Consider the following 13,104-nt stretch of genomic DNA (forward strand, 5'->3'; position numbering starts at 1 on the left):
AATCAGCACAAAGATACCAAAACTGTTTAAATCAAAACCACAACCAACCTCACCAAAAACTCTAGAGATTCTAACTGAATAAAACTCAGTTCTATAGCCAATGAAATAGCAAGACCTGTGAACCTTTTCACTCACCTATTACACTAAGTAAAGAAAGGGGTGGATCTGGAAATTTGACTTAAATCTTAAAATGTGCTTTTATTTCCATATGCACTATTCATGTTTATTAAAATATGGTATCATATAATATATAAAAGTTAAAACACACTGCTACATAATATGAAATGGGTGGTTGGAATTTTTGACAGATGACATAATAAGGAGGCTATTCATAAAAGTGTTTCTCAAATTATTTCTTCGTCTGTTCTGTTCGAGATCATCATCATAAACGACACTTATTCTGAGGTGCTGAACACTTGTACTGTAAGACCCGAATATTATGATTCCGATCTTATTTAACTCCTGCAATGTCATTATCCTAAATGTATGACAAAGCAGATACAAATACTTTATATGGATTCATGTGATCAACATTTAGTGCAAATCAAAGTGATATATCCATCATTTGTCGTCATCCTAGCTACGTGTAAAATTTATGATATAATTAAGGAAAGAACCCCCACCTCAGGTAATTTACCGATCCTACAAACTGCTCAAACTTTTCGACTCTTAATACGTTCAACATAATTATGACTACCACCAATGTCAAACGTCTATGAAGTTATCCCTGTTGTTTAGAATGCTATCTGGATAATATGAGAGTATTTCCTGTCGGTATTAATGAATATCTCTCTGTCGCTGTTCTCTATAAATAAGCAAAAATGATATACCCACAATATATTCCGTCTAATCATCGAGAGATAAAAAGAAAAAGAAAGTTTATATATTTGATTAGCCTGATATATGAAAAACAAGCTGAAAGGAACCGTGCTCTAATAGTTAAAAGGTCAACTGGATCAAAGACAGTGATGAAAAATAAAGAGAAACAAGAAGTTATCAACTTCATCAAAGAAAGTGATGAAAACAAAATGAGAACATGGGCATCTGCGCTTCAGGCTGATGAAAAGTGAGCAGATGCGTTTCAGGCTAGTTAGACACATACGGCTTTGAATCCCCAATTGAACTCAGATGATATATCTTTGTGAACTCGAAATAAAAGACACCACAAAGTCCCCCACATTGGCTTCGTACTTTTATATTGAGAATAGATGTTAATGGCAAACTCACGACTCAAATATATATATATATATATATATATATATATATATATATATATATATATATATCCAATAATAAAAGTCAAGAAACACAAAACTCGAATAACATTTCACTGTTAGCGCTTTCGGCTTTAATGCCTCTTCAGACAGTTATTGTAACTGTCTGACACACACACACACACACACACACACACACACACACACACACACACACACACACACACACACACACATATATATATAGGGGGCCTCCTTGGCCGAGTGGTTAGAGCATTGCGCTCTCACACGGCCTCTCACCTCTGTCGGCGCGGGTTCGAATCCCGCTCGCGCCGGTAAGTGAGAAAGTTTACCAGTTTACTTTCGGAAGGTCGGTGGTCTTTTCCCAGGTACAGTGTATCTGGGTTCTCTCTTCCACCAACAAAAACTGGGCGCCACCATATAACTGAAAAATTGTTGAGTGTGGCAGAAAACATTAAAACAAACCAAAAAACCCATATATATATATATATATATATATATATATATATATAAAGTTTATTATTATTACCTACATACTGTGTATATATCTCTTAACTGTTTCAATGTGCAAGAGATTGTTCTGCGTATGGTACGTTTTTAAATCGAGGCGGGCTACTGACAAACAAGTTAATGATGCAGGTTTCAACAGTCTCATTTGAAGGCAGCATTTCACAAATTCTATCGTCGTTATAATGATCTAGATTGTCAATATAACCTATCACTGAGTCAAATGCTGTCTGATTTGTTTCATATCGATTGTTAGGCCGTTTCTGGCACACTGGTTTTGACTACGGACTACTCATATTACCGGATAAAGATATAGGCTTCAAGGTGGGTTTGATCGGTCAACAGGGGATGCTTATTCCTTCTAGGCACCTGATCCCACCTCTGTGCGTGTTTGCCCAACTCTATTTTGTATTGCTTATGGAAATTATGAGATTGATCATTATCTTCACCTTTCATCACTTCGTATTCACCTTCTGTGTATGAAATGTAGGAGTCAAAAGGGCATGGACAATGTTTGATAATATTTTCCCCCTTTTTAAATGTTTACAATGGTTAACTAAGGAATTTCCAATAGTCAAATTTGAATGTCAGTTGTCGAGATACGAAAGAGTTGCAGAATTTACAATTCTTTGGTATGTAAACAAGGCTCGTGCCATGCTTTTGTTTACATACAGATTACTTAATAGAAAATATCATGTTTAAAACAAAATGAGACGTGACAAACACCAGAAACTGCTTAATTGTATTCAGAATTAACTTGTAAATTGAAAATAAATCTTTAAACGAGGCCCAAATTAACATATTTAAGCTATGTACAAATTTTGCCGACTTGCGATGCTTAGGACTAACACACGTCCGTCCATTGTGTTAGAACCCCACCCTCCCTCGAGGGGAATTCAATAGATGTCAGAACCCCACCCTACGTCGGAAGGAATTCAATAGGTGTCAGAACCCCGCTCTCCCTCGGATGGAATTCAATAGTTATGAGGTTGATCACTGTTCGTTATCTTCACCTTGCACATAATTAAAAGATATGACAAACAATTAGTCCATCCCACTTTTGAGATATATTTCATGTTCTATCCAAGTGAATATTAGTATATATGAAATAACTTTATAATTGCATTTTGTTATATTATACAAAACTTATTTATGAATATTCTTTTTACTCATTTGCCAGTTATTCCATTCTAGGATTTACTTCGTAATAGTGAATTCTATTCACGTATGATTTCCCTCCATTTTTTGAAATCTGTCTCTCTCTCTCTCTCTCTCTCTCTCTCTCTCTCTCTCTCTCTCTCTCTCTCTCTCTCCAGACCATTCCAGAATATTCAACCTTCGGTACTCTTTGAAAATTTCAGGATCCGCCACTTACTGGTGTCAATACTACTCTTGAGAATAACATTAAGATTCAGGGAAAATCTAAATCATGACATTAAATGAACATTTTCCCTGTGATTCTGAATAATTAAGTTACTAGTAATTTGCATATACATATATATTAGTAATTACTGTTTTCAAACACATTGGACGCCCCCCCCCCTAAAAACAGGTAAAGAAATAAATCAGTACGACTACGTATGGAAACACTATCGAGAAACGAAAATTTAAACAGGAATAGAATAATAATTACACTCGATTTCAAACAAACGAGGAATTTCCGATATCTTAAAATTTTGAGAGGTGTAATTATAGTACAAATCATATAATTGACACCTTCCAATTCAATCAATTATTCTACTATTTAAAAACATTTCATAAGCGATCTGAACCTACACACGAGCTTAGCCTATTATTCATCCACTCAATTTATTCAGTCAAACCTCAATGGGATTGGTACATGAAGTATGATACAGAAATATCCTGTATTAATACAAGTGATGTCAGAGGAATGCATATAGATATGCTAATTGACATATAGATATGCCAATAAACAATATCATAGTGAAATTTATGCAAATAATATGTACAAAAATGTGAATACTTGTGTTAAGTAGAATAAACTAATACATATACATGTATCTTTAGAATAACTATACAGTTTTTAAAAAACATTACTGGTTGACATAATTTCATAAAATTTCATTTTATTTGGGGTATAGTCTGGTAGGTTTTCATATCCCCGAATCTCACATCAGCAAATCAAAGCTGGTAAAATGGCTTTGTCAAACAGGCCAAGTTGGCACTTAACTGGTAAATTGAATTGTCTGATTTGTCTTATAACTCCATTAATATCTTAACTGGTTAATTAAATGGTCTGATTCTTCTTATAACTCCATTCATATCTTAACTGGTTAATCAAATGGTCTGATTCTTCTTATAACTCCATTCATATCTTAACTGGTTAATTAAATGGTTTGATTCTTCTTATAACTCCATTCATATCTTAACTGGTTAATTAAAGGACATATCTCATGTTTTCAAAGTATACAATATTACATGCATTTTGTCTTCTTTATGCTTATAGTAATTAATTCTAATAGTTCGTTCGCCGAAATTTTGCGATAATTAACCACAATACAGACTTAAATCTAAGCCCCGATTTCAAAAAGTCAAGTTAATTAGGTAGGTAGTCACGTGGTACAGTGACGTCACATGCGCCCTTCGGATTGTGAAAGTACTGCGAGATATTATTAAAAACTCAACTTTTAGGGGCCTAATTAATTTACCATGGGCAACATTTAAATCGATGTTGATAAATTGTCCGAGTTTTATATGTGTTCGCCACCAGTGCACACATATAACGATGTAAATACCCAAATATAGCGAGTAAAGCGTGTATGAAATCGGCAAAATTTTGAGTAAATAATGTTTATATGGGTCGCTGTCTATAAATTGTTTGGGGATGTTATTCCTTTATACATCTGTAATAGATGGTTTTCCATCGAAGCGATTAAGCAAAAGTTATTTCCCATTGGCCGTCATATTGTAGGTTAACATGCCCGGATTCCTTCATTATTCAACCAAAATCAGCCTTGTTATTCTGGTCACTGAAGTGGAGATAAACTGTTTTTCTTATAAATATACATTTGTTAATGCATCTTTTACTTCATAATTGCAATATTGCAAAGATTTCCCCCCATATATTTCTGCCTTACATGTTTGAAATTGGTTGCCCAAAGAGGAAAATCCACCAGTTTGACCTACAAGATGGCGGCCAAGGGGAATAACTCGGGGTCAAAATACGTCATATGAAAACCATCTATTGGCGCTGTTTTTCTAAAATAAACAGTGCAATCATTATTTATTTTTGGATTAGACAAATTATGATACGTTAAATTGTTGACAACTAGGCCCTATGCCAAGCTATTGTCACGCGTGCATTTCGGAAAGAAAGAAAAAGACAACACACACACAAATCAATAAAAATATTCAAATTTAAAGTGGTAATCACATTATTTTATTTTGATAAAGCAATCTTATTACTATTTTTGAATTGTGATCTGCACGTCTTTAGGAAGTACGAAGTGGGAGCACGGCGTTATAGCCTACTGACGCATTCAAGATGCTACGAGTTCAATAAAGAAATAATTTTATAATTCAATTTAAAATTAGGAAATACAATATTCTATTATTTGTATAATTGAAAGTTCAATTATTTTGTATCTTTATTTTTTGTTGTTGTAAATCTACCAGTTGGTAGAAGTTACATTGTATCGTCGATATATGTTGTTACAAGGTGAAGGTCAGTTGATCCGAGTGTGTATTGAATTTGAAGAGCAAAACAGAATGTATGCTATAGGCCTACCAGTACTTATAGCTTCGATATATCCATTTTCTCGCAGTTTATCAGGGTCTCTGTCCAAGCGATGTTTGAAAAGGTGACTGGGTGTGTTTTTTAAGGTAAAGTTCTTGCTCCAACAAAAAAATTATCCACGTCTTTTTTCTCGTACTTTCCTTCGAAAAATTGAAAAATACTCAGTCTAAATCCTTTCTACCGACAACTAGTACACCCGAGCACGGCACAAAACATCTTAATGCATTATTATTTACAAGCCGTTAACGTGACAATTGGTTTTTTGTCGATTAAATCTAATCTGTTTATGAAATGGCTAATAGATGTTTTCAAACCCGAGGGCGCATATGACGTCACACAAAATGGCGCGTAAACTAGCGAAAGAAAATATGCATATCGCAAGATTTGAATTTCATCGCTTTCAAACTCGAATTTTTCATTTAAAACACATTTAAAGTAGTTTTAGGCATAAAAAGAGTTAATTTTGCTGAAAAAATGAAAAAGTTTAGAAACATGCGTTGTGTCCTTTAAATGATCTGATTCTTCTTATAACTCAATTAATATCTTAACTGGTTAATTAAATGGTCTGATTCTTCTTATAACTCCATGCATATCTTAACTGGTTAATTAAATGGTCTGATTCTTCTTGTAACTCTATGCATAGCTTCCTGGGCTTGTTCGTATCTATGTGTTTAGCTTTGCAAAAAGAAACTCGTCTAGAAAATAAAATGCTAATGGTGAATATTCTTTAGATGAAATTTTGCAAAACTAGTTCCAATAGCTTTTATCTTTTCCACTGCAGTTTCTAATGGATGCTGTGAATTTTTCTCTCTCGTTTCTGTTTCACAAAACTCTTATGAGTTGAATACTGCGTAAATGTAGCAAAATCAACGTAGGCTTTCTTTTCGGTTAATAAATATATTCTCGACCTACAATATATACAGTTTATGACGTGAACCCGACTGTATCAACGTTTAATGTGACATTAACCCTTATGAGTTTTTAAATCCTTAATGTGGCATAAATTAATGGATTCATTAGATACTGTTACGTGAAATCTTTATTAATCTCGAATTATCTAATGTGCTATTAAATATTCAAACTCTCATTAATTAAGCTTTAAAGTTGAGTAACAATCACATAATGCAACGATACCGTGGGGATCCGGGTTACAGTAGGTCCTTAATACCCTTTCTTGTCTTAATACTAAACGTGGTGTTCCTTCGGATGAGACTGCAAAAAATCGAGGCCCCGTGTCACAGGAGGTATGGCTTGATAAAGATCGCTCCCTGCGCAAAGTCTTTAAATTCGCGAGTAGGACATTAAACAATATGCAACAAACCAACCAATGAATATCCATCTAACATACTTGAATGGTAATCAGGTCTTCCAACGGTCTGTTTGAATACCTATGGACACGAATCAAGCTCCTTTGTTAGCTAACCTGTATTTATATTCCATGAAGTCTCTTTTTGTGATCTCATTCGAAGAAACACCCCATTTCATCGCCTCTTACGCCTGGCAAGGTACTCTGGACCTATTCTAACCGGGATTCCTACGGGATCTTCATTGTACAATGTGAATCCTTAACCAGCTAAAACGTTCAACAGATGGAGTTCAATTACACTTCCGAATATTCCAATAATTGAGTAGACATTTGTAGTGTTTATGAGATGTCATAATGAGTATTTGAATGATTTGAAGAATCATTTCATTTATCATATGTATTTTATGTAATTTGATCTAAAAAGTGTAATATCACAAAGTCCAATTTTCGTGACTGTACAAATTATTAACGAACAAATTTGTTTCCTGGTATGCTCTAAATAAGCAATGTAAAAAAATCAACTATTGTATTAATGAAACGTCAGAATATGAAGTATGAAAATTAAAAAAAAATATATATTGATTAAAGCAAGCGTGTTGTGAAATTATATCTGCAAACTTGTTTCATGTTATTTGCACAATGATTAAAACACCCCGAATGATTTGAATCGGTTTTTATGTCCCTTTGAAGTTTTTCCCACTCTTATTGAGGTGTCACCAGCTGCAAATGAAGTGCCTTAATTTTAGACGTATGCGTGGCGCTCGGGGTGCTAAGAGTTGGTGGCTTTCTTGTGTCAACGCCTACCAGAACACGGCACCTCGGTTTGCAAGGTCTCATAAGAAAGAACCATGACTCCAACTTCTAAAGTGAACTTTCGTGAATAAAAGTAATAAATCATTGCCTTTCTTTACGTCTTGAGTTTGACACGGCCAATGTCATGATACGAACGATTTGACCACTGATCAAAAACGATCGGTAAAAATAAAACTCTGAACTGATACAACATCAACTATTTGCACTGTGTAGGCCACGGTGTCGATGTCATCATTACATCCGGGCACCTCAGGGTTGGCAGTGTAATAGGACCTTTAATTTGCAATTTTGTTTTTCCTTTGTGTTTGGAGTAACGGATCGGGGAATACAATATTCTTGGTTTTGTTGTGGAATAAAAGAAATGAAACAAAAAGCTGATGATGTAGATTGTTGGGAAATATACAGAGGAATGTCTAACTATTTAGTATATACACGAACTCATAACCCAGAAATCCACTGATTAAGGTGTGTTTTGATGTATACATACGAAAACAATGTTTGATGGGATAACTCTATATAGATTAAATCATTTTATAAAGTGTAATCCTGTTAGTACCAATTCAAAATTCTATGTTATAAAGTTTGTAAAACAAAGTTGAATCTCTTAATATCTATCTATTGATGCCGTCAGCCTCTGTGGAAGGAAAAATACTTTATGTCAGTGGTTCTCTGTATGAGGTTCTCCCGAATGAAAGATGAAGATAGCGACCAGTGATCAATCTCATAAGTCATTTAAGCAATACAAAATAGATAGTTGGGCAAACACGGACTCCTGGACACACCATAAGTGGAATCAGGTGCCTACGAGGAGGAAGCATACATAGTCGTGAGCCCAACATCCTGAACAGGTAAACGGAGTACAACGCGAATCTCTAGTTACCACCAGCTAAAACGTACAACAGATGGCGGTTCAAATACACTTTCGGAGATTTCAATGAGTGAGTATATATCTGTAGTGTTTATGAGATGTCATAATGAGTGTTTGAATGATTTGAAGAATCATTTCATTTGTCATATGTATTTTATGTAATTTGATCTAAAAAGTGTAATATCACAAAGTCCAATTTTCGTGACTGTACAAATTATTAACGAACAAATTTGTTTCCTGTTATGCTCTAAATAAGCAATGTAAATGATAAATATGAAGTATGAAAATTAAAAATATATATTGATTAAAACAAGCGTGTTGTGAAAATATATCTGCAAATTTGTTTCATGTTATTTGCACGATGATTACAAAAACCCCGGCATGCTTTGAATCGGTTTTTACGTCCCTTTGAAGTTTTTCCTCTCGTATTAAGGTGTCACCAGCTGTAAATGAAGTGCCTTAATTTTAGACCTATGCGTGGCTCTCGGGGCGCTAAGAGCGGGTGGTTTTCTTGTGTCAACGCCTACCAGAACACGGCACCTCGGTTTGCAAGGTATCTTCAGAAAGAACCATGACTCCCACTTCTAAAGACACTTGGTTTTGTTGTGGAATAAAAGGTTCGTGGTGTAGATTATTGGGAAATATACAGATGAATATCTAAATATTTAGTATATACACGAAGTCATAACCCAGAAATCCACTGATTTAGGTGTGATTTGCTGTATACATACTAAAACAATGTTTGATGGGATAACCCTATATAGATTATATCATTTTAAAAAGTGCAATCCTGTTAATGCTAATTCAAAACTCTATGTTATAAAGTTTGTAAAACAAAGTGAAATATTTAATATTTATCTATTGATGCCATCGACCTATGCGGAAGGAACCAAGATTTATGTCAGTGTTTTTCTGTATAAGGTTTTTCTGTAATCCGGTATTTCTATGTTTGAGGTTCTCCTAAATGAAATGTGAAGATAACGGACAGTGAATTAATCACGTAAGTCATATAAGCAATACAAAATAGAGATTGGGCAAACACGGACTCCTGGACACACAATAGGTGGGATCAGGTGCCTAGGAAAAGTAAGCATCCCCTTTCGACCGGTCACAACCGCGAGGAGCCCCATATCCTGAACAGGTAAACGGATTTATCCGTAGTCAAAATCAATGTGCCAAGAACGGCCTAACAATCGGTATGAAGCATGTCAGACAGCACTTGACTCAACCATAGGTTGTATTGATCAACTATATCCTTATAACGACCATCTAATTTGAATCTCAGTATTTGTCTCTTTGTATGAGGTTCTTCACGCGCTAATGCGACTTTACACTAAACTGGAAAATTGAATTCAATATCTTGAGCTTTCGGTTTAAAGCTATTTAGTTTTTTTGACAATTCTTCCAAGTGCATTGCATCTATCTTCACCTTTACTGATGAAATTCCATCTTTCTTCGACATACTGATTTTAAAATTTTCTGGTTCTGGGACATTGTGGGTTTCAAGTATATCTTCTCTTTGTGAAGTTTTGTTTAGAGTGCTGCTGCACTCCTTTTCTGACAATAAACATCCATTCTCTTTGTTTCTCAATGAACACCCCCATTCTTTATTATTGCAACAACTGTTAGAAGTCTGTGAAGAGTAATATTCCTCATCAGTTTCCTGACTGTTGTTGGTTGTCAGACTTAATATGTTGTAATCTCCCACATCCATGTTGAGATGACTGTACACACTGTCTAGAGTCGACAGCTTAGCATGGCTATTATCTTCTGAATTCATTGAATTATCAGAAAAATCGTTTTGCTGCCAACACATCTGAGGGTATAACAGTTTAAAATTCCCGCCGTGAAATGTTAATGCTGGACCACCATCAATGGAAGATGGACTGAGTTGAGGAAATCCACCCAATGGTGTCGTTCTGGCTAGTACACCGCCTGAATGTATAGTTTAATGAATTTTCTAGAAAAACAGAAACTTCATTCTATTGTATATATCTTCTTTAAAAATCTTTGATACGGAATATAAGTTACTATCACCTTTATGAATGGATGAGTCTGGCCTTATTAAGATTCTGTTTCTGTTGTAATATAAGAAAAGACTATTGTTAATATTAATGATAACCGACAATTCGAAAGAAAAAGGAAGCATCTTTAAAATAATTTGATGAAGGGCGTTTGAAACAATATAGAAATACTTGTGAATTCTTCGGAAAACATGATTAGCATCACAAGATAGTCTTCATGATATTTTACATGCTGTCAAAAAGTATAGGAATCATTGATATTTCCGTAAACAAAAAATAATCTTCTTTTCAGAAACCATAAAATTAACGTATTTTATCAAATAATTCAGAAGTTTTCATCCTATGCCACATGAAGTATTTATATTTACCTCTGTTTGCGGTAGATGATGATAACTATTATTATGAAAGTCAGACTTCCTATCAGAGATGAAGCAATAATCACGCCTCTATTATAGGAATTTTCTGGTTTTGTTGTTTCTGTAATCCGATCGATATCCTTAGCATCTCAAATACACGAGTTTAAATTCTCTGACATAGGTAACTATATCAAATATAGTTAGTTTATATGATCAATTAAAATCTATCAAAGATGGAGAGGGCTGAAAGCGGGTGAGACCAATCAACATGGGACATTATGTAATCTTGGTTTAAGATAAATGTGGATTTGTAAAGCTTATTGGTAAGAATTATGAAATTCTAAACGTGAAACTCAAACGTGTGCGAATCGAGAGAAATGACAATGAAAACTACTCAGAAATATTTTTCTTACCAGTCTGAGTTGAATTCGGTTGACACCCAGATACCTTGTCACATGAAGAACAATCACAGACTTGTATACAAAAACGTCCATAGAACCCGTCAGGACAGTCCTCCTTACAATTTATGCCAAACGTGCCTGGCCAACATTCTATCAGAAGATATTGCTTATATATATGTAATACATCTATTACCATAATTGAAATCAGTCCAGTAAGTTCAGAATTCTCAGATGATATTCTGATTATTACCTTCACAAGAATCACCACGTGGTCTGTAATTTCGACAACATTGTAGAGGTTCGCCTTCACTGTTTGGAGGAAAAGTTTTCATTAAACAATTAATGGAGATCTTGAAATTAGAATATATAAAACATCACAAAAGTAGTAACATGCAATAAAACGTTTACATACTTTGAACAGACTCCAAGATTCACTGTCTGAGCATCTGATATCACAACTAAACCATTCAACAGCCACACCAAATGAAAGGTAGAACGCATTATCATGCACAATATAAAAATTACATTACCAATACAAGTATTATAAGCTCTCCTGAAAAATGAAATATTTCCTAATGTTAATTATTTATTTACTTTCACAAACAGGAAATGGGATTCAGACTGGTTCAGCCTCCTTCTCATTTGAAGTGACAAGTAAAATGTTGATGAATATTTATTGTGTATCCTTTGATTGATTGATTTTTGCTGGTTTTCGCCACACTCAACAATTTTTCAGTTATATGGTGGCGCCAAGTTTTTATTGGTGGAAGAGAAAATACAGACACAATGTACCTGGGGAAAAGACCATCGATGTTTCGAAAGTAAACTGGGAAACTTTCTCACTTACCGGCGCGAGCGATTTTATTCTTTGAAGTGACACGTAAAATGTTTGATGAATATTCATTTTGTATAAATTTCATCATCAAATACCTCGAAATATATGTGGTAGTTGTACTTAGTTTAGTTTTATATGGTATATTGCCATTCACATTCATTTACTTTAATACATATTGCGCTGCTTACTAACTTTGTGTTGTGTGTTAAAGAAACCTAAACACCCATTTTAAATATAATGGTTTGATCTGTAAGGGTCCAGTCAAAACTTAACTTGGATTAGTTCATGTATCGCTTATATGTCATACTTATTCTGTCATTTGATTGGTCATAGTATTTTATTCTAGCAAAAGATGAGATTAATCACTGTTCGTTATCTTCATCTTTCATGGAGTCTTACAGGAAAGGTATGGTCTTTTACTTCCATATCTTTGTCTTAATGGAGCCTGAATGTGTAGAAGGAGTATCTCTAGGAGAATCTGTCAAAATAAGAACTCTTACAAAGCGAATGAAGAACGAGTATAAATATTTTAAAAGCATTGGAACATAGCTATTGTGTAGGTATGTCGTGATAAGTTATATGGCTGTGTTAGAACAGATTCACTGTGTAGGTATATTGGGATAAGTCCTATGGCTGTGTTAGATCAGATTCATTGTGTAGATATTTCAAGATAAGTCCTAATAAGTCCAATTATTCAAGACCTCTTTACAATACTCAGGTGTAAACCTGTGGAACAAAGTACCACAACACATAAGGCTCTCCCAGTCTCAACATTGTTTTAACAATAATGTTGAGAAATACATTATCAGCTGCCGTACCACTATTTAAGCATGTTTTTCTTTTCGTATAAAAATTCTATGCATTTGCCTTTTAATCGCAATCTGGAATAATAAAGTTTTTGATTGTTCATTACTGATAATCAATTATATTAAGTGATATAGACTGAATCTTATTACATAACCTTGAGCTTGTGTTTTTGATACTTTTTGTATATAATTGTAT

The 13,104-nt window shown here is 34.3% G+C and overlaps 1 protein-coding gene across 1 annotated transcript; it reads right to left on the bottom strand.

The window, feature by feature from the left end:
• Window positions 1-9,264: 9,264 nt before the first annotated feature.
• On the bottom strand, window positions 9,265-11,823 carry LOC130050374 (uncharacterized). Its single transcript, XM_056150334.1, has 6 exons — window positions 11,680-11,823; window positions 11,518-11,576; window positions 11,280-11,417; window positions 10,879-10,987; window positions 10,524-10,564; window positions 9,265-10,421 (listed from the first exon to the last, which is right to left on the bottom strand). Exons 1-6 carry the CDS (start codon window positions 11,772-11,774, stop codon window positions 9,820-9,822), a joined length of 1,044 nt encoding a protein of 347 aa, XP_056006309.1. The 5' UTR covers window positions 11,775-11,823; the 3' UTR covers window positions 9,265-9,819.
• Window positions 11,824-13,104: the final 1,281 nt, after the last annotated feature.

Source organism: Ostrea edulis, chromosome 9 (assembly GCF_947568905.1).
Source record: "Ostrea edulis chromosome 9, xbOstEdul1.1, whole genome shotgun sequence".
Lineage (NCBI taxonomy): Eukaryota > Metazoa > Mollusca > Bivalvia > Ostreida > Ostreidae > Ostrea > Ostrea edulis.